The following is a 15,987-nucleotide window of genomic DNA, read 5'->3' on the forward strand; positions in this document are numbered from 1 at the left end:
AAAGCAGCCAACAACGCACCCAAACTATATAAACACTGAAGGTAATGCAGATCCTCAACGGATCAGAGAAATTACGGATCCAAACTTTGAGGTGAATTCATTTTCGTATGTTGTCTAACTTAGACTTGTGCAACATGACGGCACTAAATACTTCCGATTCACCACTAAATACAACTTGACGCAAACGTATTTTATATGTGTGCAACAAAACGCCGCAAAATCGTTCCAAATTCACCACTAGATGCAACTTGACGCAAACGAATTGAATACGTGTGTAACATGACGGAGCTACAATTCACCTGAAAGTTTGGATCCGTGTGTAACTGCGGATTTGCATTACCTTCAGTGTTTATATACTTTGAACGCACCGACTAGTAGAATGCACGGATGTATTGCAACTCTATTTCTTTTCTTTTTTAAATATTTATTCAATTGAAAGGTCCTTCTATAATTAATTTTAACAAAACTTATGCAGAACTACATGTTCGGATTATCTAGGCTTCTGAAAATGCAATCCTAATTTGGTTCACTTATATCTAACCAAAGTTGCTCTTTTAAAACCTTGCTTCTACCATCATTTTGTGTTGGCCAATGAATGGGTCTGGTCCAAGGCCATACAAATTGTCAAATTACAGTTAAATTTCATCCATAGAGTCATAACCTCATCAATATGTATATGAAAACCGATCTCTGTGGATGAAATCGTGTTCGTTTGGCCAGTGAAAATTCGTGTTTAATGGTACTTGGATCAAACCTATTGGCACTTGAGATGTACTGTAGAGGTCGCTTAGTTGTCACTAAATTGCATGGAACGCAAAGACCACTTTCTGTCAAAATGTATGGAGGATTTCGGTTTTATCTAGTTTATTCAATTTTTTTGATGTTTACACAATCGAAATAAATTTTTAATCATTTGCACTGTAATTACACACAAAATTACACGAGATATAGTAACTTACTAGGCAACAATTTAATTAGAGCTGTTAAAAATCAAATTTGTTCATACATTTTGACAGTAAATTTTTTTTGTTTATTGAACGAAAAAGAAGACTGCTCACAATAATGACGCAGCCAGTAAAAAATCGATCTTTTCTTTCAAATAATAAAATTACAATAAATAAAAGTCATCTATCTTATTATTCCCCAATGTACCCAAAATGCAAGCTGACAGTAAATGACCTTGCTTTTCAAGTTTTCTTTTGTTGTTTAGTAAGTCATTTTTTGTCGAAAGATGTCGCCCACTTCTTCCTCAAGTGCCAATACATTGTAGTATTTTGGATTTTGGAATTTGTATGACATTTCAGGCTAGTAAGTATAAAGGTCGTGAGAAATGCTTGAGAAATTAGTTCACGTTAGGTTTCCATTCTGAGCGAATTTAGCAGACTTTGGCTGAGGTCCATTTCCATTAATTTTTCAGCAAACCTGTGCACTCAACTTTAAGTTAAACTATCTGTGAGATGTTTTTCTTGCACAATATAAGTCTGACCTGCGTATACTAGCCTTTAGGAAATAAAAGTTCTCCGGTTTGATTCACGTCAGCACATTTACAGTAAAAAATACTTCCACTTGTGACATTTTTATTTGTTTATTTATTGAAAAATGTCTATCGTTTCACAATATTGACCAAAACGTCTGTCAGTTTTTTATTGCTTTCTAAATCGAAAGTTTGAAATTATAACAATGAATGATAGCCGTGATAGCCCCTGTGTTTCCAATATTGTTAAGCTAATAATACACTAAATCAGTCTTTTGTAAGACCTCATCCAAGCATCTTACTGTCACAAATAAAATGCCTCAGCGAATCTTATTTCTGTACAAGCCATCAGAACAGTCGGAGCGTTTGCTGCGACTGAGCCCCGTACAAACCCGTATATCTATTGCGTACGTGACCCTAGTGCGTCTGTCACCCTACTTTGACCGTAAGCCTATGCGCCGGTTAAAGTAGTTAAAGTAAAATTATTATGTAATGTGTACATCTTAGAAATTGCGCATAGCGCAATTACGAAGCCCCGTACGACGTTCCTTTCAAACAAAACAAAACTTTCAAATAGCCCTAAAATTTTAATTTATTGAGTATAAATACACATAGGCCTAGTATCGGCCTCAGTCCGAGGATCCAAATTTATTTTTTTTTCAACTACATTCTATTCGGCCTTTGATTACCTTCCAAATGAAACAAAAAATACGAAAAACGTATGAAATTTGCTCGAGTTATATGTAAAATACACATAGGGCCCTAGTAGCGGCCTTAGTCCGAGGACCCAAATTTAATTTTTTTTCAACAACATTCTATTCGGCCTTTGATTACCTTCCAAATGAAACAAAAATTACGAAAAACGGATGAAATTTGCTCGAGTTATATGTAAAATACACATAGGGCCCTAGTAACGGCCTTAGTCCAAGGACCCAAATTTTTTTTTCAACAACATTCTATTCGGTGTTCGATTATCTTTCAAATGAAACAAAAATTACGAAAAACGGATGAAATTTACTCGAGTTGTATGTAAAATACACATAGGGCCCTAGTAGCGGCCTTAGTCCGAGGACCCAAATTTAATTTTTTTTCAACAACATTCTATTCGGCCTTTGATTACCTTCCAAATGACACAAAAATTACGAAAAACGAATGAAATTTACTCGAGTTCTATGTAAAATACACATAGGGCCCTAGTAGTGGCCTTAGTCCAAGGACCCAAATTTAATTTTTTTTTCAACAACTTTCTATTCGGCGTTCGATTACCTTCCAAATGACACAAAAATTACGAAAAACGAATGAAATTTACTCGAGTTATATGTAAAATACGCATAGGGCCCTAGTAGCGGCCTTAGTCCGAGGACCCAAATTTAATTTTTTTTGAACAACATTCTATTCGGCCCTTGATTACCTTCCAAATGAAACGAAAATTACGAAAAACGGATGAAATTTGCTCGAGTTATATGTAAAATACACATAGGGCCCTAGTAGCGGCCTTAGTCCAAGGACCCAAATTTAATTTTTTTTTCAACAACATTCTATTCGGTGTTCGATTATCTTTCAAATGAAACAAAAATTACGAAAAACATATGAAATTTACTCGAGTTATATGTAAAATACACATAGGGCCCTAGTAGCTTTTCACTTCTAAGGCCCTAACTCACGGTCCACTCACCCGATTTTATAAAACTTTTTTTTCCTGGATTGGTATTGACAATACCTATCATTTGCCGTGTCATTTACATTTCCATCGTTTATTTTGCCATAAATATCACCAAAAGACCTTAAATCACTTAGGTGGCCCTAACTCACGAAGGGCCGACCCGAATATGCCCATCTTCGAACTTAGTATCACTATTTTGACTATCTTTCAAGGGAAAAAAAAATTTTGAAATCGGATTTGATTTACTCAAGATATCGACGTGACGGACAGACGGACAGACGGACAGACGGCCCAAATTTTTATTGCGGATTCGTCATCTATGAACATAGGCAAACACTTTGCCCTTACCGTCTGCTTCGAATTCCATCAATTACACACGGCATCGTAATCCTATAAGCCCCTTCGTACTTCGTACGGGGCTAATAAGCGTATCCGCAATTGCTTTTACTTTCTGACAGCCAGTTCATGTCAATAACATCAAAACAAAATGTCACACAAAATGTCGAAAGCATGAAAGCAAAATGATGTCAACGCTGCTACAGCAATGCGGTATCGCATTGGCTATGTGGTACATTTCGTTTAATTCCACAACGTCTACCAGAATCAAACAAAATAAATAAAGCGCATCAGTAACTAAAAAAACTCAATGAATTTAGATCGTAAGAGTAAAATTAGTGGCACAAATACTTCATAATTCTCATTTAGAATGAGTTCGATAAAAGAACGGCTGCAACTAAAACGAGTTCCGCTAGACTCGTGGTCCATTCGTGAAAAATTATCGCTTGCATCGGTGGTTGCGTGCAGTGGTGATCAAAATTGGATGACGGTAAGCCGAGCGCTCAAGGGACTGTGTGGCGGTGACAGGCCCAGTGACTGGTTTTCACAGAAATCGTGTGCGGCTCAATACGGCCAGCTCTTAGAGAATGTTGCAACGCCGAAACGGAAAAAGCGTTCCGAAAAAGACAACAGCCAAACGGTGGCGGTTGAAACTCCCGCTGAATTGATATTAAGAGATTTGAGACAGGAACGCATCGATGAACTGGAAAATTTGCTATCGACCGACGAGGAACAACACAAGAAAACCAACGATGAAATTATGGAAATTCAATCGAAAAAGGCTGACATCGAACGACTCAGAGAATTATATGCTCAGATGACACAGGAGCAGAAGAAGCGGCAAAAAGAACAGCTCGAACGAAAACAATGGCTGGAGGAACGGGAAGAACGGAAAATGGAGCATGAACGAGCTTGGCGACCGGCCCACTTCTTTCAAAATGCAGCAAATCAATCGCCGTCGAAGCCATCAAATTTAAATATAAAAATCAATCCGGCCGAAGACATGGACATTGATGACACCAATGCCAAGCAAGGTACATCCCCATTGCTTACATCTTTATTAAAATCCCCATCGCCGGCACCAAATCCTGCCACTATGCTCCACACTTCAATTAGCTCACCCAACAATAATCGAGTGACGGCTCCGACTATAACCAATCTCCTGACTGGTTCACTCTCAAACATTCCAATTTCGGTACAACATCAAACATTTCCCGTACAAATGCCGTCACTGGCACCGTCGATCCATTTCGAACAATCGAACGTCGTTCAATCGCCATCTCAGGCAGCGCCAACATTATCAATGCTGTTGGAAAACAAATTCAAAGAATCGCCGCAGAAAATTCCGCCGTTGGCTCGCATCGATTCGGGTACATTTCGACCGCAAGAAATGAACCAATTTCAGCAACAAATTGAGGCCAACATTGTTCCCGTAAACACCGTCACTGATAGCGAGAGTAACGAGGACGGCACTAGAGACGAAGACCAGCAATTAATTGACGTATTCAATTTCATACCGGATAACATAGACGATCTGGCTGAAATTCTTACACCGGAATTACTGGAGAATGTTGAATCTATGATCGAAGAGGAACAACGAGTAAACGAGATGGAAAAGGTAGATCAAGACGATTCGAAGGCGGCGGGGTTTCCTGATGATCAGCAAATGTGTGTGGAAGCACAAGAAGAAGACGTTAATCAACTTGTTGCAACGGATGGAGATGAAGTGAATGTGCCGAAGGTAACCACACTTTTTGAACGTTTTGCATTGGAAGTAGCAACAGCTTGTATTGCAGTTTACCATTTTTCATAAAACTTTTCTTTCAGTCCACCTCACCAACCGAGAGCGTTTTGGAGACCAGAGAGGTTGTGGAGCTGAAGGAGGAAGATCAATCCGATTTTTCGAACGATGTTCCCCTAGCAGAGCTGTTCAAATGTACTCAACCGGCATTAGAAGTGAAACAGTCGAATGAGGAGGACACTACCTCAAAAACCAAGGAGCCGGATGTATTCGAATCGGACAGCAACGATGACCAATGTTTGGAAAGTATAAAACGCGAAATTCAGGGACTCAAAGGCCTAAAAGAGAACAGCGATAACTCGAACGAGGAAACTGATCACCAGACAAAGTTTGGACAAAGTGATGGAAATGAGTCAGCCGATGGATTTCCTGCAACGGAAAATCTCACAGAAGATGCGAATGAGGTTGAAGTCGATGAGCCGAAAAGTGATTCCGTGGTTGTGGACGAAGAAAAGGAGCAGCCAGCTGAAACAATGGAAGTTGTAGAAATAAAGGATGATAAAAGTGAAGAGGACAAACAGGAAGCGGTTGTTGTTATTGAGGAAACAGATGATGCCAATTCTGAGGCCACCGTATCCGATGAAGTGAAAATGGACGTTGTCGAGAGTGTGAAAGAAGATGAGCAGAAGGACACAAATAAATCAAAAAGTCGAACCGAATCAACAGATGATGATGACGACGACGACGAGGATTCAAAAGGAGTGACGGATGATGTAATACCCGAAAATAAAGAGCCAATTGGGGAAGCTAAATCGAATGATCGAACCATTGTTGACACAGACGACGATTCTCCCATCGAAGTGATTCGGGAAGATAAAAGTGGCAAAGTCAAGCGCGACTATTCTCGCAAAAAGTTGGATAGTTCGAGCGTGGAAAAACGATTGGATTCTGTTGCCGAAGAAAACAAGCCACTGACAAGGGTCAAGGAACGCGATCGCTCCGAAAGTCCATACATCGATGATGATGCAGAATCCAAGTCGTCGTCGCGTCGGTCGCGTTCCACGCCCGTACTGGATTCACTTCCCAATTCGCCAGCTTCCGTCGATGACCACGAGTATCGCACGTGGAAAAAGTCAATTTTATTGGTGTACAATCAAGTGTACAGCCACAAGTACGCTTCCATTTTTCAGAAACAAATATCCGACGACAAGAAAGCCGACTATCGATCGTACATCCACTATCCGATGGATTTGCACACCATCAAACGAAACATTGAATCTGGCAAGTGTCGCACGACTATTGACTTTCAACATGATATCGCGCTGATGTGCTACAATGCAATCATTTACAATTGTAACGACATGGTGACGCGTGACATGGCTATCGAGATGAGAGATTTTGCATTCGGTGCGGTAGAAACCATAATGGACACGTGGAAAAAGGAAAATGAAAAAACGTCGTCGTCGCCTGGTGTTAAGATGACAAGAAAACGAAAACGACTGCCACCAGCGTAAATCGTGTATTATGAATGTCAAAATTAAAACTGTATAAAAACTGAGTCCATTTCTGGTTTCTGGTCATTAGTTCGATTGGTGGGAGTGGTACCTTACAATACAGGCTATATTTCTCTCGTCGCATGAGCCTTTATCCGTACCGGAAGTTGATCCTTTACTTTGTACTACATGAATTAACTACCTCAAATACATTGTCGTTGCGTCCGTCCAAAACAATGCAATCTTCATCATATTTCCATGATAACATTTTGCAACAGTCTCCAGGGCGATGATGTACAGACCGCTCGTTTTCGTGGACAATAAAAGCGTCGTAAGCACTTTGACAAAGTCTGGTCACACTCGCATAACCGTGACGCACAAGATCCAGGACCACCCCATTCACCTTGATCTATGGCTGGATTTATTTATGACATTGATTAGCCAATAGGTGAAAGTTATTTTGGTGAAGAAAATAAAAATAAATTTACCGCACAGTGGTCGTCCCCGGTAACATTTCCACACATATGGCACAAAATATTCGATAAACATGGGACAGTTAGCCGTTTCGTAGCAGTAGTCGTGCATTTTACAGCATCTGAAAGGGAAAAATGGTCCACAGAGGTCCAATGGATTCAGTGATGTTTCTCACTCAATTTTATCAACTTTTTGAAAATCTGAAAAAGTGACGAAGTATTTCGGCTCATGGCTCGAATTTCCTTCAATTTAAAATTATTTGACCGATATTTTTGCGTTAGATCAGGTTTTTAGCCCCGTACGAAGTACGAAGGGGCTTATAGGATTACGATGCCGTGTGTAATTGATGGAATTCGAAGCAGACGGTAAGGGCAAAGTGCCTATGTTCATAGATGACGAATCAGCAATAAAAATTTTGTCTGTCCGTCTGTCCGTCCGTCACGTCGATATCTTGAGTAAATCAAATCCGATTTCAAAAAAAAAATTTCCCTGAAAGATAGTCAAAATAGTGAGGCTAAGTTCGAAGATGGGCATATTCGGGTCGGCCCTTCGTGAGTTAGGGCCACCTAAGTGATTTAAGGTCTTTTGGTGATATTTATGGCAAAATAAACGATGACACGGCAAATGATAGGTATTGTCAATACCAATCCAGGAAAAAAAAGTTCTTTAAAATCGGGTGAGTGGACCGTGAGTTAGGGCCTTAGAAGTGAAATGCTACTTGGGGCCCTATGTGTATTTTACATAGAACTCGAGTAAATTTCATTCGTTTTTCGTAATTTTTGTGTCATTTGGAAGGTAATCAAAGGCCGAATAGAATGTTGTTAAAAAAAAATTAAATTTGGGTCCTTGGACTAAGGCCGCTACTAGGGCCCTATGTGTATTTTACATATAACTCGAGCAAATTTCATCCGTTTTTCGTAATTTTTGTTTCATTTGGGAGGTAATCAAAGGCCGAATAGAATGTTGTTGGAAAAAAATTTAATTTGGGTCCTCGGACTAAGGCCGCTACTAGGGCCCTATGTGTATTTTACATATAACTCGAGCAAATTTCATCCGTTTTTTGTAATTTTTGTTTCATTTGGGAGGTAATCAAAGGCCGAATAGAATGTTGTTGAAAAAAATTAAATTTGGATTCTCGGACTGAGGCCGATACTAGGCCCTATGTGTATTTTGCATATAACTCGAGTAAATTTCATTCGTTTTTCCTAATTTTTGTTTCATTTGAAAGGTAATCGAAGGCCGAATAGAATGTTGTTGAAAAAAATTTAAATTTGGGTCCTTGGACTAAGGCCGCCACTAGGGCCCTAAGTGTATCTCGCATATATGTCGAGTAAATTTCATTCGTTTTTCCTAATTTTTGTTTCATTGGGAAGGTAATCGAATTCCGAATAGAATGTTGTTGAAAAAATTGTTAAATTTGGATCCTCGGACTGAGGCCGCCACTAGGGCCCTAAGTGTATTTTGCATATATGTCGAGTAAATTTCATTCGTTTTTCCTAATTTTTGTTTCATTGGGAAGGTAATCGAAGGCCGAATAGAATGTTGTTGACGAAAAAATTAAATTTGGTCCTTGGACTAAGGCTGCTACTTGGGCCCTATGTGTATCTTGCATGTAACTCGGGTAAATTTCATCAGTTTTTCCAAATTTTTGTTTTATTTGTAAAGTAATCGAAAGCTGAATAGAATGTTGTTGACAAAATTTTAAATACTGGTCCTTAGACTGAGGCCGCTACTAGGCCCCTATGTATATTTATGCTCAATAAATTAAAATTTTAGGTCAATTGGAGAGGAATGTCGTACGGGGCTTCGTAATTGCGCTACGCGCAATTTCTAAGATATACACATTTAATAATAATTTTGCTTTAACTACGTTTACGGGCGCAATAGGCAAAGAAGGGTGACAGACGCACTAGGGTCACGTGCGCAATAGATGTACGGGTTCGTACGGGGCTCAGTCGCAGCAAACGCTCCGACTGTTCTGACGGCTCGTTTTCTTCAAAATTTCGCCTATACGGCGAATGCATAAACTCATTTTACTCTGTTCCTAAAATGGTGCCACTTTTTAAAAACAGCCTGCTAAAGTCTGACCCATTTTAAATAGAATCAATAGAATACCAAGTGACACCTATACGGTTTACACGACAGACCATGACATCAATTGGAAAGTGAGGTCATGTCGTCTTGTTGCGTTTGGGAGTCATCTACACTGAGATAAGGGTCATTGAAATAAAATTGACTACTAATATCGGTGAGCGTCTGAGGTATGTCGCTGCCTCCGCCAAGCAACAAAACGGAAAAACTATCTTGCCTCCTCACTACTAGTCACGGCATTCCAATGATACCAATTGGTAGGCTTTGCTACATTCCAAACATTCATGGGTGATACGATGAATGTTCTTTTGCATACAAACTTCCTCTATTCGAATATTGCGACAACATATCATTTACCATTGGAAGAATCCCAAGAACGATAGCCCGTGAACGATAGCCAAAGTCAAATCGACAAGATTCACACTTTGATTTTTCTCGACAATTCATCATTTTTGGTTTATTAAATTTTGTTAAATCAACAACAAAAGTCGCCAAAATGTGAAGGCAGGCCAAGAAAAGTCGCGAAAGTGTGAAGAAACGCTAACAAAAATACGTTTTTAATTGCTTCGAAAAGGCTGAAACACGTAACGCTTTAAATCTCTTTCGACGCACTAAAAAATCAGATAAAACGTCTATGGGATCGAACAAAGTGTCTTTACGTTGTGTTTCGTAAAATCATAGTTTCCTCAGAATCGAACAAAACGCCTTCTTAACATTACCTTTCGCAGAAGAATAAATTCGCTAGGATTGAACATAACGCTTTTGCTTTACCGTTACCGTGCTTAATACATGAGCGTATGAAACAGTTTCTTCTTCAGTGGATCACTCAACATAAAACATCCGACGAATCGAACTGTTCATAAACGTTACTGAGTTACCTGTCAATGCCATCCAGTGTACGACCAGAGCCCAGAAATCCGCAATAGCAACCGTATCCCTTAAAAATGAGCGGATCGCAGCCGGTAGCACATTTTACCATGGAATACAATTCCAGTGCGCCGCGTTTCGAACGATTCTCGTTATCCGTTCCGTCGGCAGACGATGTGTTTCTTGAAAATATTCACCGTTCAGTTCCGATTAATCAATTCCACACTGACAACATACCTCCACAGCCACTTTGTGCTATGACCGAATGGATTATTTGCTCTAGCTATGTACACATCGTCATCTTTATGTTCAGCTCGACTGCTGGTTATCGGCCACTTTGGCTTGATTGTGGAGAGGGTTTCGGTGATTTCGGCTAAGCGAGGATTTTCCTTTTTCAGCAAATCGGTCAGCACACTAGGAATGTGCATGTCAATTTCCCATGAATTTATATTGGCTGGTGGTGTTGCTGTTTCCAGATGATTTGAACCGGTCACAGAGTTGGACTGATCTGCTGGATGTTTGATCGTATGCTCGAAGTATGTATCTTGCACTGAATTGTTCTTTGACTTTGGTCTTCGGTGTCGTGTTGAGTGTTTCTTCTTCTGCTGGGGACTTTTCGTGTACACAGTCGGAAAAGTACTCCCTTCTACTGGTTTGGTTCGTCTGTATAGCGGATTGTAGGCCGTTGGAAACTTTGGCTTTGAATAATAAATGTATGTGGACGAGATAATGTTTGTATTCTCAGTTGTTTTTGATCTATTCGTATAAAGTAAAGAAAGAAAATTTTTAGATGTAATTGATTAGAGCGTCATGCGTTGATTCAACGCACTCCAAGAACAGGCAGTTTAGCAACATAATTCAAAAAAAAAACCAAAAAAGCTAATTTGGACCAACAACAACAAATAAGAGGCCAAATGACAGTTAATAAAATCTGTTCTGTTGTGTGGAGTGCGTTGGTTGATTGCAAGTGTTCTATTCATATTCAGATTGCATGAGTGAAAGTAGGTGAAAGTTGGGCTGACGCCCTCGGATACTTTTACTCATCTGGATACGATATATCAACTTACTTCACTGGTATAGTAATATACTATTCTTAACGCATTTGCTGAGGGGCTTTTTAGTGAATGAGAAGTTCGAGTTCTCTAGAAAAAATGCTTTTGAGGGATTCTTTTGAAAAACAGCCTACCGAAATCGGACGCATTTTCCAGTGGACTTTTTTATATGTGCCTAGAAAGGACTTCGACCCTAGAACCCAAAACCACTTTCAAAAAAATTCTTCGAAGTTTTTGTGACTGGTGAAAGGTGATCAAAAACCGAAAACTTGCACTTTTCTTACCAAAATTTCTCCGGGTACACGAGCCGTACATGGTCTTGTGGGGTGTCATTAGAAAGGTAATCACATGTACTATTGAGCCGAATAGAGACTCATTGGTTTTAAAATTAATCCATACTGAACAGTACCGGACTGGCTCGAAAAAGCCCATCGGGGGCTCCATGCAACTCAATTTAAAAAGCCCACAAATTAAAAATTCTCATACAAAAATCCAAAAGGCCCATCGGGAATTCCCCGAATTCACCATATGGCCAGTCCGGGCCTGACACTGAAATATGTGCAGTTGAAGTTTTCAACAGAAAACTTGCACTTTTCTTACCAATATTTCTCCAGTTACACGAGCCGTACATGGTGGTGTGGGGTATCATTTGAAAGGTAATTTTATGTGCTTTTGGGCAGGGGCTATTAAGTTGAATTAATTTGCCGAAATTCGCCAAAATTCGTCGAAATTCGCCGAAATTCTCCCAAATTAAAAAATTCAAATTTTGAAAATTTTCTTCCAAATTTATGTTTTTTGAAATATTTTGCTAGTTTTGTGATATAGCATAACAAAAATATGCAAGAATCTACCAAATTTACAAATATATGTAAAATTCACAAAATTAGGACATTTTTCATCGTTTTTCCAAAAAAAAAGCCATCATGGCTTCCCGGTTAAAAATAGATTTCTGGAATGTCTTGGCCAAAAATATGTAACTAAGTTCTAAGATTCTTTGAAATTTCTTAAAATCATGTATAAATTCACAAAAAATCGCCAAAATTCGTCAAAATTCGCCAAAATTCGTCAAAATTCGCCAAAATTCGTCAAATTCTCCAAATTCGCCAAAATTTGCTGAAAATTCAACTAAATAGCCCCTGCTTTTGGGCCAAATAGGGTCTTATGGGGTTTAGTTGCGCTGAAATATGGGCACTTAAACATTTCAACTTCTCATATTTCATCGTAGATGCTTTCAAACCCCCATAAGACCCTATTTGGCCCAAAAGCACATAGAATTTCCTTTCAAATGATACCCCACACCACCATGTACGGCTCGTGTAACTAGAGAAATATTGGTAAGAAAAGTGCAAGTTTTCTGTTGAAAACTTCAACTGCACATATTTCAGTGAGGATTAATTTTAAAACCAATGAGTCTCTATTCGGCTCAATAGTACATGTGATTACCTTTCTAATGACACCCCACACGACCCTGTACGGCTTGTGTACCTGGAGAAATTTTGGTAAGAAAAGTGCAAATTTTCGGCTTTCGATCACCTTTCACCAGCCATAAAAGCTTCGAAGAATTTTTTTGAGAGTGGTTTTGGCTTCTAGGGTCGAAGTCCTTTCTAGGTACCTATAAAAAGTTCCACTAGAAAACACGCCCGATTTCGGTAAGCTGTTTTTCAAAAGAATCCCTCTTTAGCATAATTTATGAACAATGTTTTTCTTAAACAACGCTGGAAATACGCGACGAAGTGGCGATATTTAAACGCTAGTTAGGAAAAATAATTTTCAAATTGGACTAAGAGGGATTCTTTTGAAAAACAGCCTACCGAAATCGGACACATTTTCCAGTGGACTTTTTTATATGTGCCTAGAAAGGACTTCGACCCTAGAAGCCAAAACCACTTTCAAAAAAATTCTTCGAAGTTTGTGTGGCTGGGTGAAAGGTGATCAAAAACCGAACACTTGCAATTTTCTTACCAAAATTTCTCCAGTTACACGATCCGTACAGGGTCGAGTGAGGTGTCATTAGAAAGGTAATCACGTACTATTGAGGCGAATAGAGACTTATTGGGTTTAAAATTCATTGACACTGAAATATGTGCAGTTAAAGTTTTCAACCGAAGACTTACACAGTTCTTACTGAAATTTCTCGAGGTACACAAAACGTACATGGTAGCGTGGGGTATCCTTTGAAAGGTAATTTAATGTGCTTTTGGGCCAAACAGGGTTTTATGAAGTTTGGATGCATCTATGATGAAATATGTACACCTAAACATTTCAACTTCTATTTCATCGTAGATGCATCCAAACCACATAAGACACTATTTGGCCCAAAAGCACATACAATTACCTTTCAAATGATACGACCATGTACGTTTTGTGTACATCGAGAAATTTCTGTAAGAACAGTGTCAGTCTTCGGTTGAAGACTTCAACTGCACATATTTCAGTGTCAATGAATTTTAAACCCAATAAGTCCCCATTCGGCTCAATAGTACATGTGATTACCTTTCTAATGACACCCCACACGACCCTGTACGGATCGTGTAACTGAAGAAATTTTTGTTGCAATTTTTAGGTTTTTGCTCACCTTTCACCAGCCACACAAGCTTCGAAGAACTTTGTTGAAAGTGGATTTGGCTTCTAGGGTCGAGGTCCTTTCTAGGTACATATAAAAAAGTCCACTGGAAAATGCGTCCGATTTCGGTAGGCTGTTTTTCAAAAGAATCCCTCTAAACAGAAATTCCTCCACTTCATTAGCACACGGTCCTGTTCGTTTTTATCACCTTTTATTTAAATACTTCAGCTCTTACCAACGCGTACCGAAGGGTATTGCTGAGTACTGGCGTTCGCTTATAAGAAAAGACTTAAATGCTGAAACGGGACATGTCACATTAGCGACTTATAAGAAAAATGAAATGACTTTGACTATCAAAAAAAAAACTTTCGTTGACATCGTCAGCCAATTTGAAACCGAGCTAAGTCAATAAAATTTCGTTTTTCTTATAATTTGCTAGTTTGACATGTCCCGCTTCATCATATAACAATTTAAATGTTCCTTAAAGCTAATGAACAACAGAAGTAACGCTAGCAAAAAGTTTGGACAAAAATATAATTATTCAATCAACGCTAGTCCAACTCACTCTGTAACAGTGGTATCAAAATCCTTGCCCGGTTCACGCAATCCGCCAATCCATCCATCCAATCCCAGATCTTTCCAATCTAGCTCAGTTGTTTTAACCGTACCCTGTGTGGTGTGCCTCAACGAATCTCCCGAGTAATCAATTTCGAATTTGTATTTCAGTTTCGGACTAACCAAATCCTCGTACTCCTTATTCACTGTTTTCGAAACATCGACCGAACTCTGGTGTGGTGTATGTTCCTGAACAATGTTCGAACCGACATTAGCGTTTTTATTCAATCGTTCCATAAATTCGATGAAATTTCGCTCTGTTCGAACATTTTCCGCCACAATTCGCATACTTTCCGCCTCATCCAGGTCTTTCAAATCAAAAATTAAATTGTCGAAGTCAGCGTCCTTTGATTTATCTTTAATCGTACCGCTACCGATTAATTGTAATAATTTTTTAGCATTATCGTCCTTAATGAAACGCTGACCTGTGCTGATGTTTGGATAGACAGCCTGATCGAAACTGTTACGAGTTAATACCAAAGTGCGATTCTTTTCACCGGGTAGCACAAAAATGTACATGGGATTCGGATTATCAACGTTGAATACGTCTCGTATAAGAAGGTCCATCGATTTATTGGCGGGATGAACGTTTAAGAATTGTTTGATTTGCGTTTCGATCGAATTTAAATCATAAGATTCCGTTGTGTGTTGATGTGTGGGAGCGTTCGACGAAACATCGTAGGAAAATGTTTGTGGCGAAAAGTCGGTTGTATTTGAGCTGGATCCGCTGCATGGCATTATATTCGAGGTCAATAGAAGCCAATTAATTAGAATTTTCGAACCGAGTAATAGACACCGTTTAACGCGACTTCGACGAAAGTTGAACATATTTCAGATTACAGTTTCTGATCAGATAACGAAAAAAAACGCGTGCACAAATTTTCTATTGTTCACAAGCACGTAGTTGATACACTTTTAATTACTTTATGTTTTTTGAAATACAAAAATAAATTTTATTTTTAAATTGTTGCACACCATTAACTTCACTTTCCTTACGGATGATGACAACGAAAGTGTTGAGGAACCGAATCTGTTTTGTTGGTTTAACAAAAAACAAAAAATTTTTTTTTTTTTGCAAACACATAAAATCCACATATACACCAATTCCCGGCGCGTATAATATATGTTACCGTTACACCGAGATCTCAAATCAAACTGATGTAATTGTTGCGACCGAAATCTTTAACCGTCGAAAAGAAGTTCAATGAAAATGAAATTTACCTACACATCACTTCCAGTTCACCGGCAGAGAGAAAAGTAAAATGAAAATGAAAGAAAAAAATACTTTCCTCTTCAACGATTTTTTCTACTTCTCTAAACCAATTGATTATGGTGGGATTCCGATTCATACATCGCAATATCCAAGTACCCACTCGATGATTCTTTAATTTTTTTTTTTATTTATGTCGATAATGATGAACAAAATGGAGGAGGACACGGAATATGCAAATAACGACCAAACGCAATTATCAAATTCGATTCAATACCCTTGCACTTCTTTCATCGATTGCTTCTTTTGCTCAATCGGAAACCAACTGTTTGTGAACATTGTATTCGCTTTTTAAACAATCGACTTTGTTGGATATTCTGGTATTGAAATGTGATGCTGGAATGTTAT

The 15,987-nt window shown here is 38.8% G+C and overlaps 2 protein-coding genes across 2 annotated transcripts; one reads left to right on the forward strand and one right to left on the reverse strand.

The window, feature by feature from the left end:
- The first annotated feature begins 3,721 nt into the window (after positions 1 to 3,721).
- Positions 3,722 to 6,772, forward strand: LOC119067798 (bromodomain-containing protein 8). The gene is made up of 2 exons (XM_037170945.1): positions 3,722 to 5,214; positions 5,301 to 6,772. The coding sequence occupies exons 1-2, from the start codon at positions 3,844 to 3,846 to the stop codon at positions 6,726 to 6,728; spliced, it is 2,799 nt and encodes a 932-aa protein (XP_037026840.1). The 5' UTR covers positions 3,722 to 3,843; the 3' UTR covers positions 6,729 to 6,772.
- On the reverse strand, positions 6,715 to 15,888 carry LOC119067799. The gene is made up of 5 exons (XM_037170946.1): positions 14,320 to 15,888; positions 10,377 to 10,895; positions 10,151 to 10,321; positions 7,196 to 7,302; positions 6,715 to 7,122 (listed from the first exon to the last, which is right to left on the reverse strand). Exons 1-5 carry the CDS (start codon positions 15,195 to 15,197, stop codon positions 6,956 to 6,958), a joined length of 1,842 nt encoding a protein of 613 aa, XP_037026841.1. The 5' UTR covers positions 15,198 to 15,888; the 3' UTR covers positions 6,715 to 6,955.
- Between the last annotated feature and the right edge of the window lie 99 nt (positions 15,889 to 15,987).

The sequence above is a fragment of the Bradysia coprophila genome, assembly GCF_014529535.1.
Source record: "Bradysia coprophila strain Holo2 chromosome X unlocalized genomic scaffold, BU_Bcop_v1 contig_128, whole genome shotgun sequence".
NCBI lineage: Eukaryota > Metazoa > Arthropoda > Insecta > Diptera > Sciaridae > Bradysia > Bradysia coprophila.